This window comes from Babylonia areolata, chromosome 6 (assembly GCF_041734735.1).
Source record: "Babylonia areolata isolate BAREFJ2019XMU chromosome 6, ASM4173473v1, whole genome shotgun sequence".
Classification (NCBI taxonomy): Eukaryota; Metazoa; Mollusca; class Gastropoda; order Neogastropoda; family Buccinidae; genus Babylonia; species Babylonia areolata.
This window is the reverse complement of record NC_134881.1, coordinates 12,177,145-12,196,256: the sequence shown is the minus strand read 5'-3', so window position 1 is coordinate 12,196,256 and position 19,112 is coordinate 12,177,145. Positions and strand designations below refer to the sequence as shown.

General features: G+C 45.6%; 1 protein-coding gene across 1 annotated transcript in view; it reads left to right on the top strand.

Annotated features, from left to right (window-relative positions):
- LOC143282736 (uncharacterized) overlaps positions 1-16,497 on the top strand; it is a 93,544-nt gene extending 77,047 nt beyond the window's left edge. Inside the window, exons 3-8 of the mRNA XM_076588472.1 lie at positions 2,973-3,410; positions 5,454-5,668; positions 8,741-8,909; positions 11,528-11,722; positions 12,771-12,864; positions 14,744-16,497. Coding sequence (XP_076444587.1) covers positions 2,973-3,410; positions 5,454-5,668; positions 8,741-8,909; positions 11,528-11,722; positions 12,771-12,864; positions 14,744-15,362 — 1,730 coding nt within the window. The 3' untranslated portion in view covers positions 15,363-16,497. The remainder of the gene's footprint in view (positions 1-2,972; positions 3,411-5,453; positions 5,669-8,740; positions 8,910-11,527; positions 11,723-12,770; positions 12,865-14,743) is intronic.
- The last annotated feature ends 2,615 nt before the right edge of the window (positions 16,498-19,112 follow it).

Here is a 19,112-nt window from a genome sequence, read left to right as displayed (position 1 = left end):
TTCAAGCTCAGTGGTTCAGCTCAGTGGTTCAAGCTCAGTGGTTCAGCTTAGTGGTTCAAGCTCAGTGGTTCAAGCTCAGTGGTTCAGCTCAGTGGTTCAAGCTCAGTGGTTCAGCTCAGTGGTTCAAGCTCAGTGGTTCAAACTCAGTGGTTCAGCTCAGTGGTTCCCATCCCCGCTCCGCCACACACAGACTTGTTTTGTTATTATAGAATGGTTAGAAAAATAAAATAGAATAATAATTTTAAAAAAAACCCGGAGATCTTGCTCTCTTCCCCATCATCTGTCTCCCCCTACATATCCATCCACTCTCTTACAAGTATGACTTCACTACAAAGCCGTGCAGTCAGTCATGCAATGCTCCCCCCGCCCCCAAACCCCCCCCCCTCCCCTTCCCCCCGCACCCTCCCGAAACACACACACACACAAATACACATACAAACACACACACACACACACACACACACACACACACACACACATTCCCTGTACTTTCGTCATGATATCTCAGTCATCAACTCCCAGACTCTGTCCGTGTGTGTGCCTGCATGCACACACAGCCTACGTTGGTAAAAGAACAAGCTGTCTGTCTGTGTGTGCGTATATACATATATTTTTTTTCTCTCTCTTTATATATTTCAATGTATACATACATATATACATATATATATATATATATATATGTGTGTGTGTGTGTGTGTGTGTGTGTGTGTGTGCGTGTATACCTATGCCAAGTAACACAAGTATTTGCCACCACCTCCAAAAACAACAACAACAACAACAAAACAAAGCAAACCAACCAACCCTGGTGGCTTAACCTCATCGTTATGTACATTATAAAGTTGCGCCGTGTTTCTGGTACTGTTTCTGAGCTGGACGGGGAGGAAGAAGGGACGCAGGGGAGGAGTCAGTGAGGTCGGGGGGGGGGGGGGGGGGGCGGTGTGACGATGATGGTGGTTTGGGGGGTGTAGGTAAGGGTGAGTATAGAGGTAGGGGGGCGGGGAAGGGGGAGGGGGGGGGGTTGAAGCGGAGAGGGTTACCGGGTAATCAGCGTTCGGTAGGTTATGACAAGAACATAGCACCCAGCATGCAACCCCCCCCCCACGCCCCCCGGGTGGAGTGATGGCCTAGAGGTAACGCGTCCGCCTTGGAAGCGAGAGAATCTTAGCGCGCTGGTTCGAATCACAGCTCAGCCGCCGATATTTTTTCTTCCCCTCCACTAGACCTTGAGTGGTGGTCTGGACGCTAGTCATTCGGATGAGACGATAAACCGAGGTCCCGTGTGCTAGAATGCACTTAGCGCACGTAAAAGAACCCACGGCAACAGAAGGGTTGTTCCCGGCAAAATTCTGTAGAAAAATCCACTCCGATAGGGAAAACAAATAAAACTGCACGCAGGAAAAAATAACAAAAAAATGGGTGGCGCTGTAGTATAGCGACGCGCTCTCCCTGGCGAGAGCAGCCCGAATTTCACACAGAGCAATCTGTTCTGATAAAAAGAAGTACAAATACAAATACAAAAACGGGAGTATGGCTGCCTACATGGCGGGGGTTTAAAAACGGTCATGAATACACGAAAAAGCCCACTCGTGTACATGCGGAGTGAACGTGGGAGTTGCAGCCCACGAACGAAGAAGAAGAAGACGACGACGACGACAAGGAAGACGAAGAAGAAGAAGAAGAAGAAGAAGAAAATTCTCTTCTCATTTATCACACAATCCACCACTTGGTTGTGTTATATCTCTGCAACGTTTAGCAAGCAAGAGAAGGGCAGGAGGTCTAAGGTGTGTAGCTGGTGGGGTGGGGGGGTGGGGAGAGGGAGGGGGTGGGGGCGTGGGGGGCTGGGGGTGGGGGTGGGGTTGGGGGGAGGGGGGAGATAAGGTTTTGGGGTTGACTGGCTGGGCTGATGGATGATGGAAGTAGCTCTTAAGAGGCTTGGAAGCGAGGAGGAGCAAACAACAACAACACACACACACACACATGCTTCCACGCACAGACACACACACACATGCTTCCACGCACGCACAGACACACAAACATGCTTCCACGCACGCACAGACACACACACATGCTTCCACGCACGCACGCACAACACACATATGCTTCCACGCACGCACGCACAGACACACACACAGACACACACACACACACATGCTTCCACGCACGCACGCACAGACACACACACTCACAGACACACACACACTCACACACACATTCACACACACACACACACTCACTCACACACACTCATGCAAGGACACAAAAGAGCACTTGTGCCTGTTCACACACTGTCAAGTTTGAAATGTAAAGTGTTTAGCTTCAAGGAAGTTTATCATTGCCAAAAAAATGATGATGACCCCCTTGAGTTGGTTTACCCACCGTTCACAAGAAAAAATAACAACAACAGCAACAAAACCAAAACAACTACAAGCAAACAAGCAACAACAACAACAACAACCCCCCCCAAAAAACAACCCCCCAAAAAAAGAAAAGAAAAAAAAAGGCAATTGAATACAAAAACAATATGCGCTGGCGTCTATGGTGACATTGAAGAATTGGTCTTATCGTCTCTGTCTCGGTCTGTCTTTGTCTGTCTCTCTCTGTGTCTATCTTTGTCTGTCTCTCTGTCTGTTTCTGTCTCTTTCTCTCTCTCCGGTTCATCTTCAAACCAGTTCTCTAGATATAATCACCTCTCTGTCTGTCTCTATTTCTCTCTGTCTCTATCTCTCTCCAGTTCATCTTCAATCCTGTTCTCTACATATAATCACCCGTCTCTCTGTCTGTCTCTTTCTCTCTCTCCGGTTCATCTTCAAACCTGTTCTCTATATTTTATCACCTGTCTCTCTGTCAGTCTGTCTCTCTCTCTCTCTGTCTCTCCAGTTCGTTTTCAAACCAGATCTCTACATCTCTTCACCTGTCAAAAAAACCTCTCTCACTCACACACTCCCTCCTTCCTTTCTGGTGACTGCCTGCAGACGCCGCCAGCTCCTACACGTGCAAGCCGCAGTTCTCTGGGAGGAACCGCATGGTGCTGTGCAACAACGCCTCCCAGGTCAGCAGCAACGGCGGCGGCGGTGGGATCGGTGCCAGCCGGGAGGCTTTGGACTGCGGGGACCCTGACCAGACCACTGGCTTCATGCTGAAGAGGCCGGTGGTCCTGGCACCGCTGTCGTACTACAGCAACTGCCGGTTCCACACGGAGCACCTGTACGATGCCACCTGCATGGCCAACCTGACGAAGCAAGGGGAGGAGTACGACCGCATCATCTTTGATGTGCTGGACAAAGTGAGCGGTCAGCCCCAGGTCCCCTCGCCGACCTTGGAGCAGCGGTTTCCCATGACGGTGGTGAAGGACGGAGCGGAGATGGGGGATGTCTCCAACTTTGTCACCTTCTTGAGGCTGTGCAAACCGGGTGAGGACTTTTTTGTGTGTGCTGTTTTTTTTTGTGTGACTCGCTTGTGTTTGAAACAAAGTGAGTCTGTGTTGTAACCTGGTATTCGGTTGTTGTTGTGTGTGGGTGAGTGGGTGCATGCGTGTGTGTGTGTGTGTGGGGGTGGGGGGGGGGGGGGGGGCGTGCGCGTGTGTGCCCGTGCCCATGGTAAACTTGAACATTGCCACTTTCTCTGGAAGTACTTTGTCTGCCAGTACCAACTTTGGCTTAGACATAATAGGAAAAAAAATCTTCAAGGTCATACCAATAATAGGTTGTACGTCTCCTGAATTTAGCTGTATTTCCGGATCATTAACTGTTTATTTTGTTGAGGCACCTTCCGGATTCCGAAAACACTACATTACCCCTTCCCAGTTGCCAGGATGTAGTCTATGTCTGGTAAGAAGACGCCTTGACCTTGTTTTTCATGTTCGCAATTACAAGAAAAGAAATGGAAATTCTGGACAGAACACATACAGTGACACTAACTACATTATTGACGTGTTTACTGCATGTGAATATTCTAAAGTGGACACTGAATTAACTAAGACTTAACACAAAAGAAAAACTGAATCGACTGTTTCACTGAGTTTCGGCCAGCCTTGACTAGACAGGTCTGTGCAGATCTTGACAAAACGTGATGCGGTGTGTCTGGCGCTACGGCAAGGTCTCCTTTACCACCGTACGTAATTTCTTAAATAATCATTGATGTGAACTATTTTGAATTTGTGTTAGCAAACAAAGAGAACAAAACAGGATGGAAGTGATTGCAGCCTGTTTGATGTGCAGGCAGCTTACCCCAAAGAACATTGCATTGACAAAGAAGAAAAGAACTCTTTTGAGTTGTGTTAGCAAGCAAAGATAAACAAGAGAGGCAAGGCCTTCAAGACTCACTTGTGATACACTTTTAAAAAAAAATCCAAGCTTTTTATGTATCGAGTATAATTTCAAAATGTAATGTTTAAGATGAGAAAGATCAGTTTAAAGCAAATTAAGTCCCCTAGCATTAATTACAGAGTAATTTCCCTTTTTTACTATCTGCACCAAAACGTTTGCAAAATAAATAAAACTTCCATGCTTAGCAAAAGAAGTTCCTGTTTGAACAAAAAATGATAATAATGACTGCTCTTGTTGTTGGATCAGAATATCAGATCAAAGTGCCAAGTTTAGAGAATACAAAAAATATAAATATAACAGTAAATGCAGTTTGCATATAATTAGGCTTCATTTTTTATTTTTTGTGCCCATCCCAGAGGTGCAATATTGTTTTAAACAAGATAACTGGAAAGAACTGAATTTTTCCTATTTTCATGCCTAATTTGGTGTCAACTGACAAAGTATTTGGAGAGAAAATGTCAATGTTAAAGTTTACCATGGACACACACACACACACAGACAACCGAACACCGGGTTAACATGGACTCACTTTGTTTACACAAGTGAGTCAAAAAATGAAAAGAAAAAAAAAACCGACAAAAGTGAATGCATGTTTGATGTGTGGGCAGCCTACCCCAAGAACATTGCACTGGCAAAGAACTATTTGAATTGTGTTTGCAAGAAAAGAGAAAAGAAGAAAACCCCGATCAAAGTGATATATTGATATATAGAGTGGAGTGATGGCCTAGAGGTAACGCGTCCGCCAAGGAAGCGAGATAATCTGAGTGCGCTGGTTCGAATCATGGTTCAGCCGCCGATATTTTCTCCCCCTCCACAACACCTTGAGTGGTGGTCTGGACACTAGTCATTTGGATGAGACGATAAACCGAGGTCCCGTATGCAGCATGCACTTAGCGCACATAAAAGAAGCCACATCAACAAAAGGGTTGTTCCTGGCAAAATTCTGTAGAAAAATCCACTTTGATAGGAAAAACAAATAAAACTGCACACTGGAAAAAATACCCCCCAAAATGGGTTGCGCTGTAGTGTAGCGACACGCTCTCCCTGGGGAGAGCAGCCCGAATTTGACTCAGAGAAATCTGTTGTGATAAAAAGAGAAATACAAATACGATGTTGATGTGTGGGCAGCCTACCCGAAGAGGGATGACGTGATCAACCTGTGCAGCAACCACACCAAGTCCGGCACCTTCATGTACTTCACCCTGCGAGACATGCCGGAGGTTCCAGACGTCCCCTCCATGTGTCGCTGCGTCCTCCGACCCTCCACCAGACTGAAACTCCTGGCCCTGGACGTTCGGCTGCAGAATGACGGAGACCATCGGTGTGGGAAGGGGGGTTTGAAGGTAGTGTGTTGTGTTGTGTTGTGTTGCGTTGCATTGTCTTCTCTTCTGTTGTGTTGCATTGTGTTAATGTTGTGTTGTGGTGTGTTATGTTGTTTTGTGTTGTGGTGTGTTATGCGGTTTTGTGTTGTGGTGTGTTGTATTGTATTCTGATGTGATGTGTTGTGTTTCATTATGTTGTGTTGCATTGTGGTATGTTTTGTTGTGTTGTATTATGTTGTATTCTAATGTGTTGTGTTTTGTTGTGCTGTGTTATGTTGTGTTTCATTATGTTGTGTTGCAGTGTGTTATGTTGTATGATGTTGTATCGTGGTTATGTTGTGTTGCATTATGTTGTATTGTGTTTTGTCGTGTTGTATCATGTTGTATTAAATTATTTGTATTGGTTGTTATGTCATGTCGTGTCATGTTGCATTGTGTTGTGTTGCATAAAATTTTTGTCACAACAGATTTTCTGTGTGAAATTCAGACTGGTTTTTTTTTTTCCAGGGAGAGTGCATTGCTACTGTGCAACATCACCCTTTTGTTTTCTGCTTGTTTGTCTTTTCGTTTTTGTTTTCCTGTCAAAGTGGATTTCTCTTTTATTGCCTTCGGTTCTTTTATGTGTGCAAAGTGCATGCTACACACAGGGCCGTGGTTTATTGTCTTATCAGAATGACTGACAGTGTTCATAGTGTGGGGGAGGAAGGTTCGAGTGAGAACATGCTTTGACTGTCAGGGAAAACATTTTGAACGAATGGACTGGTACTTTTTCGCCAAAGAAGGACTGACCCAAAAAACAAAACAAAACAAACAAACAAACAAAATCACCAAAAAACAAAGATCAAACTTTACTTTTATGAACATTCATTTATATGTGGATTGGCATTAGAAGTGGCATACTTCAGGAATGCTGTGGAAGTGAGGTGTCATGGCAAGATACTGAACATCAGACACACTAATGACATCACCAGTGAACAAGTGCACAAAACCATCAAGCAGCACATTGGACATTAAGAAAAAACCCGATGACATCAATTAAAAAAAAAAGAAAAAAAAAGAGAGAAAGCTACGCTGGTATGGCCATGTAAAAGATCCGCTGGCCTCACTAAAACAATCCTCCATGGAACTGTTGAGGAAGGGAGTGGAGGGGGGAGGGGGGGAGAGACAGAAAAACAACAGCGATGGGCTGGCAGCGTTGCAAAATATGGACAGGGAAACCATTTGCAGAGACCCAGGGTTTGACACACAGCTGGACGGGCACAATAGCCGAATGGTTAAAGTGTTGGACTTTCAATCTGAGGGTCCCGGGTTCAAATCATGGTGACGGCGCCTGGTGGATAAAGGGTGGAGATTTTTCCGATCTCCCAGGTCAACATATGTGCAGACCTGCTAGTGCCTGAACCCCCTTCGTGTGTATGCGCAATCAGAGGATCAAATACGCATGTTAAAGATCCTGTAATCCATGTCAGCGTTCGGTGGGTTATGGAAACAAGAACATACCCAGCATGCACACCCCCAAAAGCGGAGTATGGCTGCCTACATGGTGGGGTAAAAACGGTCATACACGTAAAAGCCCATCTGCGTATATACGGGTGAACATGGGAGTTGCAGCCCATGAACACAGAAGAAGAAGAAGACACATAGCTGACAGACCTGCAGGAATCTTATGGACAGTTCTTTTGTGTGGCACCCTACTGACTCATCACAGAGCTTATGGAGAAGAAACGAAACGAAACGAAATTTTACCGGGGTAATGAGATCAGCAAAACATATGCTATTTTCCACCCAGCCCTGGGGTATAAAAGAAAGGGAAAAAAGAGGGATGTAGGGGGTAGGGCTACATCAAAGAACACATGAACACAGAACTGTTAACAAGAGAGATATCAACGACAAATTTCACTGAAAATCACATGAGAAACTCATGAAAAAGGACTATTACAAAGCCACAAACTAAAGAACTCTCTATCCCCATCCTTACCCCAGTCTCAGAAGAAGAAAAGGAAGAATGATAGCTGAGGGACAGATATACGGGTTTGAAGCTTAAGCGGTGGGACAGGGAGGGAGAGGGTGCAGGGTGTAAAAAAAAAAACACCAAACAAAATGTGTGCAAGTTAGCAGAGGAAGTCGTTTAATTTGACTTGAATCTCGTTTCCTTCGATTTTCAATTCTTTGTGCATTAAAGTAACTGGGTACATGTGCCACTTTGTATGGTGACAGTGTCGTATTCAGACTGAGTTGTGTATTTGAACTGTTCACAGTTGCTTTACTCTGGAGGATATCTGAACACACACGCTGAGTATTTAGAACGTTGATTAAAAAACTGCGGGTAAGTGTATAACCCATAGAAAGTGACACTGTTATGATGTAGGCCTTTGCTTGGGTGTGTCCACACTGACTGACAAAGTGAAGAAAGCTGTTGAAATGTCTGCATGCGTGCAGCAGAGAAACATGGTATGTGCAGTGTGCACACACATGTTGTCTCATCCCCCGTTATGTCAGTCAGTCTCTGCTTTGCTCTTTCCCTCTCTCTCTGTCTCCCTCTCTCTGTCTGTCTTACTGTCTCTCTCTGTCTCCCTCTGTCTGTCTGAGGAGAGAGAGAGAGATGAGAGAGAGAGAGAGCTTGCAAGTCACATGCGCATTGGTATATTATTCACACTATTTGATTCATTATGTAATATTTTTGTTAGTGGCCCACTCCTTTGTTGTGGGCCGGAGGCCTAACAAATAAACCATTGTCTTGTCTTGTCTGTCTCGCTCTGTCTGTCTGTCTGTCTCCCCCTCTCTCTGTCTCGCTCTGTCTGTCTCCCTCACTCTTGGTCTTGCTTTCTCTGTCTTGCTTGGTGTGTGTGTGTGTGTGTGTGTGTGTGTGTGTCTCTCTCTCTCTCTCATACACACACGCATGCATACACCCCCACACCCCACACACATTCACATACATTAATCACACACACACACACAAACACAAACTCACACTCTCCCCTCCCCCTCACTCTCTCTCACACACACACGCGCATGCACATGCACACACACCTTCCCCAGCACACCCACACTCTTAATCCACCCACCCATGTTCAATATCCCTGTATCCCACAGATTGAAACCAACGACACCAAAGGAAAAGAGGTCCGATGTCACAAAATGTCAGCGCTGTACGGAAACGATGAGCTGTATAGCAGTGACAGCCCTGACGAAGTGACGCTGACGCTAACTTTCATCAGCAAGGAGTATCGACCCAAATCAGCATGGATTAGTGCTCAAGACAGTAAGAGAGATCACTGTTCTTATTGTGGTTATCTTGATTCTTTGTTTTAAGGTCTTCCATTTATAAGACTATGTTATTTTTTTTTCTTGTTTAAAAAAAAATCATAATGTTCCTTCCAAGCATAGTGTTTAAGTGTCTAGAGTTGACCAGAATGATTCAGTTTTTGTTGTTTGTTTGTTTTGTTTTGTTATGTTAATAGTGTATTCAGTGAGACATTGAATGGGTTATTTTTTTTATTCATTTACTTTAAATAACATTTCAGATACATGTTTTTTGTGGGGTTTTTTTGCAGTTTGTGAATTCTTATATAATTAGATATGTTTTAGTGTTGTTGACGTGATTTCAAATCTTGTGCATTTCTATTTTTTTGTGTTTTATCCATAAAATTTTTACACGTTTTGCTGACCATGATTGAAGCATCTTTCTTTAAGCATAAAGCAACAACAACAAAATGAAAGGGTATGTAAAATAAAACAGCTTTCTTTCCTTCTTCTTTTTTTTTTTTTAACTTAAGAAAAGTGTCAGCAGTTTTGTTATCCTGTGGGATTGATATAACTTTGCTTGTTTTGGGAGTGATAGAGGAGGGAACGGGGGGGGGGGGGGGGGGCTCATCAGAACTGTACACTTGTATCTCCATCAAAATGTAACTTACAGTGATGTCTGATGTGTTGATTGTCACGGATAAGATTTCTGTTACATATAAAAATGGAACACATACCCAGGCTCACACCTTCCGCTACCAATTCCGATCAAGGACAATAACGAAATCATTTTCATCTTCCTTTCTTGCACATTTATTCTTCCGGAATCCATTTCCCACAACAAATATAATCACGAACACATTCTTACCACCGACCTAACGCTCTCTCATTCAGTTCAATTCCTAACCTACTTCAAAAAGTCAACATCACTCTAGATCTAGACAAAACACTAAAAGACGAGCTCAGACGAAGAACCAAAACTTACATTTTGAATCCTGAGGAGGGAGCCAGCTAAACAAAATAACACAAGGAGGGTCGCTGGTACTCAACAGACTGACACTTCACATTTTAGATACATTGATCCTACTTTCATCCTACAGCTTTCTCTCGACAAATTTCTCTCGCTTCACTCTCTCTCAAACCAAAAAGTGCAGTGGATCCGTTGACTCCTCATCCCCACTTCCGACTCTCCAGTCCGACCAATCAGAAGGGAGCACACAAAAATCATGCGGTTCGCTCCCAGACAATGATTCCCTGCGATGTACAGAAGTTTTGAAACCTTAAGAATGAACATTGAATGCAAAACAAAACATGTTTTTGGTCAAAACACGAACCATGCTTTTTTTTTGGGGGGGGGGGGGGGGGGGGGGTGTGGAGGGGGAAGACATTTTTGTGACATGTAAGATACACACGAGCAGCCCAAGAAATAATAGAAGATTCATCTGTTACAAATGACAACAACAACAACAAAACGCCCGCATTGTATCAACCTTTTGGAAGTCAGTGCAAACAATCACAAGCTTTTAATGGGAAGTAACACACAAAGGAACCATTTGGAAGTCAATGCAAACAGTCACAAGCTTTTAATGGGAGGTAACACACAAAGGAGCAGTGTTTCAGCTGACACAAGTTGTTTCCCTTCGCTAGCCTCTCGGGTTCAGGTCAGCAAGAAGGCGGACAATGTTAGTGGCCAGCTGAGCTGTATAGATAATTAATGTAAATCTAAATAACAATTTGTTTTTAAAGTTAAACAAAAGTCCAAGGTGAAGTATTTTTTGTTATTATTGTTGTTGGATGATATATATGTATAAGAGATAAGAGTTAAGAGAGAGAGAGAGAGAGAGAGAGAGAGAGAGAGAGAGCTTCAAAGCCCTAGTTGGGTTTGTGCAAAGGTCATGCACCACTCCTTTAGGAAATTAAAAAAGAAAGTTTATTTACGGCAGATGTAGTTAGTTTACATGGATCAGTCTGCATGCTTTGACATCTCCTTGAAACTGAAACTGAAACAGAGAACAGTAGTGAAAGAGAGAGAGAGAGAGGGAGAGAGTGTGATGTGTATTATATGTGCCTTTTGAAACAGGCCATTGAAACAGAGAGAGAGAGAGAGAGGGGGGGGGGGGGGGGGGAAGAGAGTGTGTGATGTGCATAATATGTGCCCTTTGAAACTGACCATTGAAACAGAGAGAGAAAGAGAGGGGAGAGAGAGGGGGGGGGGAGATGGGGGAAGGGGGGGGAGAGAGATGTGTACAGTATGTGCCCTTTGAAACAGACCACTGAAACAGAGAGAGAGGGGAGAGAGAGAGGGAGTGGGTGGGGGGTGGAGAGAGGGGGGGGGGGGGGAGAGAGAAACGAAACGAAAGGAAACGAAAGTTTATTCAATAAGGCCATGGCCCCATTTGAAGGGGTGATTACATATTTTGTAAGAATAGATTTGCTTAAGAAGGAGAGAGAGAGGAGAGGGAGAGAGAGAGAGAGATGTGTACAATATGTGCCCTTTGAAACAGACCATTGAAACAGAGAGAGAGTATTAATGATGGAGTCAGAGAAAATCACAACCCCCCCCCCCCCCCCCCCCCCCCCCCCCCCCCCCCCCCCCCCCCCCCCCCCCGACCCCCCCCCACTGCCATCTCTCTGCAGAATTTAACCCGAAAGTGAAGGTGATGGAGGTGACTTGTGGAGGATTCATCCCCCTTCCCCCGGATCAGCCGGACGAGGGGAGGGAGGCGGAGGGTGGTGGCCAGGAGGGGGGTGATGGTGGTGAGGAGGCAACAGACAAGAGTGGTGGTGGTGGTGGTGACAGTGACGGACACCAGCCAGCCGCCCAAGATGCAGGTACGGGCCATTTCACACCTTGTATCGCTTCTCCCCTGTCTCAGTCTTTAGCCTTAGCTTAAAAAAAAAAAAAAATTGTTTGTTCGTTTTTTGTTGCTTCTCCTTTTGATTAAAAAAAAAATCTCCTATGGGGTTTCTTTTAGTATAATAAGTAAAGAATTCAAGAGTTTAAACGACATGAAATATTAGAATTTCTTCACGATAGTTGTTGGTGGCAGAATGGTTTGAGCGCCCCGAGCACCCCGAGTTCAATCCCCAGTTAGTGCAACTGGTGGAGATTTTTTTTTTTTCTCCAATCTCCCATGTCAACATATATGTAAACCTGCTTGTGCCTGTCTGTACCCAGTTTATGTGCGTTCACGTGCAGAAGATCAAATACGCATGTTGAATATCCTGTAATCCATGTCAGCGCTCGGTGGATTATGGAAACATGAAAATACCCGGCCTGCATCAACCACAGCAGAGTCATCAGCAAGCTGATGTTGGTTGTGTGAAAGAAAGAAGAAATAGGTGCAACAGCTCACGCCTTTGGGTATTTGGTGACACTCGCTCTCTCTCACTGAGCCCTGTAGGACCTTAAAAAAGCTTCCCAGGAAGAGGAGAGGGGAGGAGGGGGGGGGGGGGACCCAAACTGAAAATGATATGGGACCGATATTCATAGCTTTTTCAGTCTTGCTGTGACTGTGTGTGTTCTTCTGGGCTTTCTGCAACAAAAGATAAATGAAAATGCTATATTCTTTCGGTGTATATGTGATCATTATGTGGGATGGGAAGGAGTGTGTGTGTGTGTGTGTGTGTGTGTGTGTGTGTGTGTGTGTGTGTGTGCATGCTTGTGCATGCATATGTTTGTGCATATGTTTGTGTGCATGCATGTGGGCACATTTACGTATGTATGCGTGTGCGTACTTTAATGTGTGTGATCATGTGCGCACCCTCATGCATATCTACATAAAGTGTACACAGGCAATAGACATGTACTGCTTTCTTTCAGGCACAAGAGGGCTTTCTGTTGATACATGTCAATCATTTGTGGATTATTCTGTTGCAGGAGGCAACTTCATCATCATCGTGGCATCCGTGACCGGAGTTATAGTGTTCCTCATAATCGTCATTGTTGTGGCTGTCATCATCGTCAGACGAAGGTATGGCATCTCACATGAAGATATAAGTCACATCATGAAGATATAGGTCACGTCATGAAGATATAGGTCACGTCATGAAGTTGAAGGTCACATCACATGAAGATAGAGGTCACATGAAAATATAGGTCATCATGAAAATACAGGTCACATTATGAATGCATACATCTTGAAGATATAGGTCACATACCCATCATGAAGATATAGAGCACATCATGAAGATACCCATCATGAAAATATTGCTCACACCATGAAGATATATGTCACACATTATGAGCGCACACATGATGAAGGCGTAGGTCACATCATGAAAATACACATCATGAAGAATTAGGTCACATGAAGATACAGGTCTCATCATGAAAATATAGGTCACATCATGAAGATATATGTCACATTATGAATGCACACATTGTGAAGATATAGGTCACGGTGAAGATACAGGCTGCATCGTGAAGATACATGTCACATTATGAATGCACACATTGTGAAGATGTAGGTCACGGTGAAGATACAGGCTGCATTGTGAAGATATATGTCACATTATGAATGCACACATTGTGAAGATATAGGTCACGGTGAAGATACAGGCTGCATCGTGAAGATACATGTCACATTATGAATGCACACATTGTGAAGATATAGGTCACGGTGAAGATACAGGCTGCATCGTGAAGATACATGTCACATTATGAATGCACACATTGTGAAGATATAGGTCACGGTGAAGATACAGGCTGCATCATGAAGATATATGTCACATTATGAATGCACACATTGTGAAGATGTAGGTCACGGTGAAGATACAGGCTGCATCGTGAAGATATATGCCACATTATGAATGCACACATTGTGAAGATATAGGTCACGGTGAAGATACAGGCTGCATCGTGAAGATACATGCCACATTATGAATGCACACATTGTGAAGATATAGGTCACGGAGAAGATACAGGCTGCATCGTGAAGATACATGTCACATTATGAATGCACACATTGTGAAGATAGAGGTCACGGTGAAGATACAGGCTGCATCGTGAAGATATATGCCACATTATGAATGCACACATTGTGAAGATATAGGTCACGGTGAAGATACAGGCTGCATCGTGAAGATATGTCACATTATGAATGCACACATTGTGAAGATATAGGTCACGGTGAAGATACAGGCTGCATCGTGAAGATATATGCCACATTATGAATGCACACATTGTGAAGATATAGGTCACGGTGAAGATACAGGCTGCATCGTGAAGATATATGTCACATTATGAATGCACACATTGTGAAGATATAGGTCACGGTGAAGATACAGGCTGCATCGTGAAGATACATGTCACATTATGAATGCACACATTGTGAAGATATACTTCATGAAGATACAGGGGTCATATCATGAAACTATACAGCATGAAGATAAAGGTCACATCATGAACAAACACCCACAAATACACCTTCACAGTTCACTTGCCGTAGGAAACAGATGAATAGCACAGTTTCATACCTGTGACAAACAGGACGAAGCTTTTCTGCACTGTGTGTGGTGTGATGTTATGTCATGTGACAGACATGACAAAGCTTTTCTCCAGTGTGTGTGATGTGATGTTGTGTCATGTGACAGACTTGGTAAAGCTTTTCTCCAGTGTGTGTGATATGTGTCATGTGACAGACATGACGAAGCTTTTCTGCAGTGTGTATGATATGTGTCATGTGACAGACATGACAAAGCTTTTCTCCAGTGTGTGTGATATGTGTCATGTGACAGACATGACAAAGCTTTTCTGCAGTGTGTGTGATGCGATGTTGTGTCATGTCACAGACATGACAAAGCTTTTCTGCAGTGTGTCTGACGTGATGCTTGCTGTGTGTCTTGTGACAGACGCCGCAGTGGCAACTACAGCGGCCTGGTTCCATCGTGTGGGTGTGAGCCGTGCTGTGAGGACGACGACGACAACCCCTTCTACAAGGTGGTCACCCAGCAGGAACCCATCTACTCCGCGCCGGGGAGGCCACGCCCCTCCACCACCACCCCGTACGTCTTCCCGGTCGACGCCAAGTTCCCTGACAGTGGCGGGGCGGTGTACGCCGAACCCAACCCCAACGGGATGCTGGGTCTGGCGATGCGAGATGCCACCCCGCCCCCCGTGCCTGAGTCGCCTCCCCCCGTCTCCCCCCCATCTGCCTCCCCCCCCATGTTTCCACCGGGGACCCCCCCGCCCAAGCCGGCCAGGACTCTGCTCCGACAGCACAAGGAGTCGGCCAAAAGTGGCCCCTCTGAGGAGGTGGAGGAGGACTACGACCATATCAAGGCCGGCGAGAGGAGCCCGCTGAAGTCGCCACAGGGCCGCGACCGGCAGAACAATATCATCGGGGATGGGGAGGGGGTGGCGGAGGCCAACGTCTATGACTGCTTGCAGAGCGGGGAGAACGACTATTCCCAGATTGGGAATGGTGTGGAACAGCAAGTGAAGGATAATGTGTACGACACGACCATGTAGGTAAATGTTGGAGACGTTCTCTTGCGCGTGAACACGCACGTGCCTGCGCACCTACACAAGTAAGAACGCGTGCACAAAAAACATGTATGTGCCAACGTGTGCTTGTGCACAAATACACATACACACATGTGCTGATATGAATGTGCTCAAACAGACGTCCGTGCACCCTACACGCAGAGAGAAACACCAAGTTCTCTCACACGCGTTACAAAGAGGATAAAAATGACAGGCACGTGTAGCACGCATCACAGCTGAAGGGAAACGGTGGCCAAAGGGCAGCTGTCACATGGAGATGCCGTGCCAAACAAAACTCATTTGAAGTGGTTTGAAGAAGAAGAGAACATTGAAACCACACTGCTGTCTTTCATACGGGCCACAGACATGGGCATTGTTGTGCCCGTGACCTTCACCTTGACCCTGTGGTGGGCATCATCAGCCAGCCACTCTCCTTCACCTGACGCTGCTGTTGGTGCTACCTGCCCCAGGTGGGAGGCTACGATTCCAGTCAACAGGCACCCACAGGAGATGAGTGTCTTGTGCTGAAAAGATGTGTGGGAGTCTGGAATGGCTGTGCTGCAAACAGTGGTGTGAAGAGGAGGAGGAGGAGGATTCCATTTTCAGTCCCAGGTTTAGTAGGGAATGTGAGTTGGCACCAACTGTGGGAAAACAACTGGTACTGTTGTCCAGTACTTACACAAGTGTAAAAGCCAAAGCAAACCAACCCCCCCCCCCCCCCCCCCGCCCCCCACCCCCTGAAAAAAAAATGCAGTGTGTTTGAAGATTTTTCTTTTTGTTTGAAGACACAAGACATAAGTGGGAAGAAGAGGAGGTGTGAGTGAGGGGTCAGTGAGAAAAGGGGTGACAGTGTGAGTGAGGGGTCAGTGAGAAAAGGGGTGACAGTGTGAGTGAGGGGTCAGTGAGAAAAGGGGTGACAGCGTGAGTGAGGGGTCAGTGAGAAAAGGGGTGACAGCGTGAGTGAGGGGTCAGTGAGAAAAGGGGTGACAGTGTGAGTGAGGGGTCAGTGAGAAAAGGGGTGACAGTGTGAGTGAGGGGTCAGTGAGAAAAGAGGTGACAGTGTGAGTGAGGGGTCAGTGAGAAAAGGGGTGACAGTGTGAGTGAGGGGTCAGTGTGAAAAGAGATGACAGTGTGAGTGAGGGGTCAGTGAGAAAAGGGGTGACAGTGTGAGTGAGGGGTCAGTGAGAAAAGGGGTGACAGTGTGAGTGAGGGGTCAGTGAGAAAAGAGGTGACAGTGTGAGTGAGGGGTCAGTGAGAAAAGGGGTGACAGTGTGAGTGAGGGGTCAGTGAGAAAAGAGGTGACAGTGTGAGTGAGGGGTCAGTGAGAAAAGAGGTGACAGTGTGAGTGAGGGGTCAGTGAGAAAAGGGATGACAGTGTGAGTGAGGGGTCAATGAGAAAAGAGGTGACAGTGTTGAGTGAGGGGTCAGTGAGAAAAGGGGTGACAGTGTGAGTGAGGGGTCAGTGAGAAAAGGGGTGACAGTGTGAGTGAGGGGTCAGTGAGAAAAGAGGTGACAGTGTGAGTGAGTGAGGGGTCAGTGAGAAAAGGGGTGACAGTGTGAGTGAGGGGTCAGTGAGAAAAGGAGGTGACAGTGTGAGTGAGAGGTCAGTGAGAAAAGGGGTGACAGTGTGAGTGAGGGGTCAGTGAGAAAAGGGGTGACAGTGTGAGTGAGGGGTCAGTGAGAAAAGGGGTGACAGTGTGAGTGAGGGGTCAGTGAGAAAAGGGGTGACAGTGTGAGTGAGGAGTCAGTGAGAAAAGAGGTGACAGTGTGAGTGAGAGGTCAGTGAGAAAAGGGGTGACAGTGTGAGTGAGTGAGAGGTCAGTGAGAAAAGGGGTGACAGTGTGAGTGAGTGAGGGGTCAGTGAGAAAAGGGGTGACAGTGTGAGTGAGGGGTCAGTGAGAAAAGAGGGTGACAGTATGAGTGAGGAGGGTCAGTGAGAAAAGGGGTGGACAGTATGAGTGAGAGGTCAGTGAGAAAAGGGGTGACAGTGTGAGTGAGGGGTCAGTGAGAAAAGGGGTGACAGTGTGAGTGAGGGGTCAGTGAGAAAAGAGGTGACAGTGTGAGTGAGGGGTCAGTGAGAAAAGGGGTGACAGTGTGAGTGAGGAGGACCTGATAAAGTCACATGTGCCTTTCTTGTAGTCTGTTCTCCATGAGGAAAGAAGACTTCAACAACAACAACTGACAGCAGATTCCCTCCTCCTGTCAACACTTGGGGGTCTTGGCTGCCCCTGAAATGACAGTACAGCACAACATTCACAACCTTGTGATCATTCTTCTGGATTATGCTTTTTTTTTTTATATATATATATTATCACTGTTTTAAGTGTGATTGGTTTTTGTTTGTGTCTGGGTTTTTTTGGGGTTTTTTTTTTTGCAGTTGTTTGGGTAAAACTGGATAGTCATGCTGCCTTTATTTGTTTGTCCAGTGAAGAAAATCTGACAAAGAGAGAAGGATGATTTTCACAGAGAACTGCTGGTCAGTTTTGAGGCAAATCAACCACTGTGAAGCAAATCATCCACTGTGAAGCAACATCCTGAAGTGATTTTCGGAGCTAGCTGTGCGGCAGGTAGCTTCACGTCGTCCTTCACAGCGGTTTCCACTGGAAACCATTGACAGTGCCAGCCATCGCACACCTGTGTCCCTGACTGTTCCCATCGTCAGATCTTACGTTTTGATGCCAGCTCCATTTGTCATGATACATGCTGGTGTCTGTTTGATTGATATGTTGACTCTGAATCAAAACTGTGTTCACAAGATTACATGCCAAAGGGTTTTCAGGTTGGTACCACAGACCTTGAGTGAGTTAGAGTGGGTGCCTGACAAATGATGTTTGTGTGACTGGTACCATAGACCTTGAGTGAGTTAGGGTGGGTGCCTGACAAATGATGTTTGTGTGACTGTTACCACAGACCTTGAGTGAGTTAGAGTGGGTGTCTGACAAATGATGTTTGTGTGACTGTTACCATAGACCTTGAGTGAGTTAGAGTGGGTGCCTGACAAATGATGTTTGTGTGACTGTTACCACAGACCTGGAGTGAGTTAGAGTGGGTGTCTGACAAATGATGTTTGTGTGACTGTTACCATAGACCTTGAGTGAGTTAGGGTGGGTGTCTGACAAATGATGTTTGTGTGACTGTTACCATAGACCTTGAGTGAGTTAGTGTGGGTGTCTGACAAATGATGTTTGTGTGACTGTTACCATAGACCTTGAGTGAGTCAGAGTGGGTGCCTGACAAATGATGTTTGTGTGACTGTTACCACAGACCTGGAGTGAGTTAGAGTGGGTGCCTGACAAATGATGTTTGTGTGACTTTTACCACAGACCTTGAGTGAGTTAGAGTGGGTGCCTGACAAATGTTTGTGTGACTGTTACCACAGACCTTGAGTGAGTTAGAGTGGGTGCCTGACAAATGATGTTTGTGTGACTGTTACCACAGACCTTGAGTGAGTTAGAGTGGGTGCCTGACAAATGTTTGTGTGACTGTTACCACAGACCTGGAGTGAGTTAGAGTGGGTGCCTGACAAATGATGTTTGTGTGACTGTTACCACAGACCTTGAGTGAGTTAGAGTGGGTGCCTGACAAATGATGTTTGTGTGACTGTTACCACAGACCTTGAGTGAGTTAGAGTGGGTGCCTGACAAATGATGTTTGTGTGACTGTTACCACAGCTTTGTGTGACTGTTACCACAGACCTTGAGTGAGTTAGAGTGGGTGCCTGACAAATGATGTTTG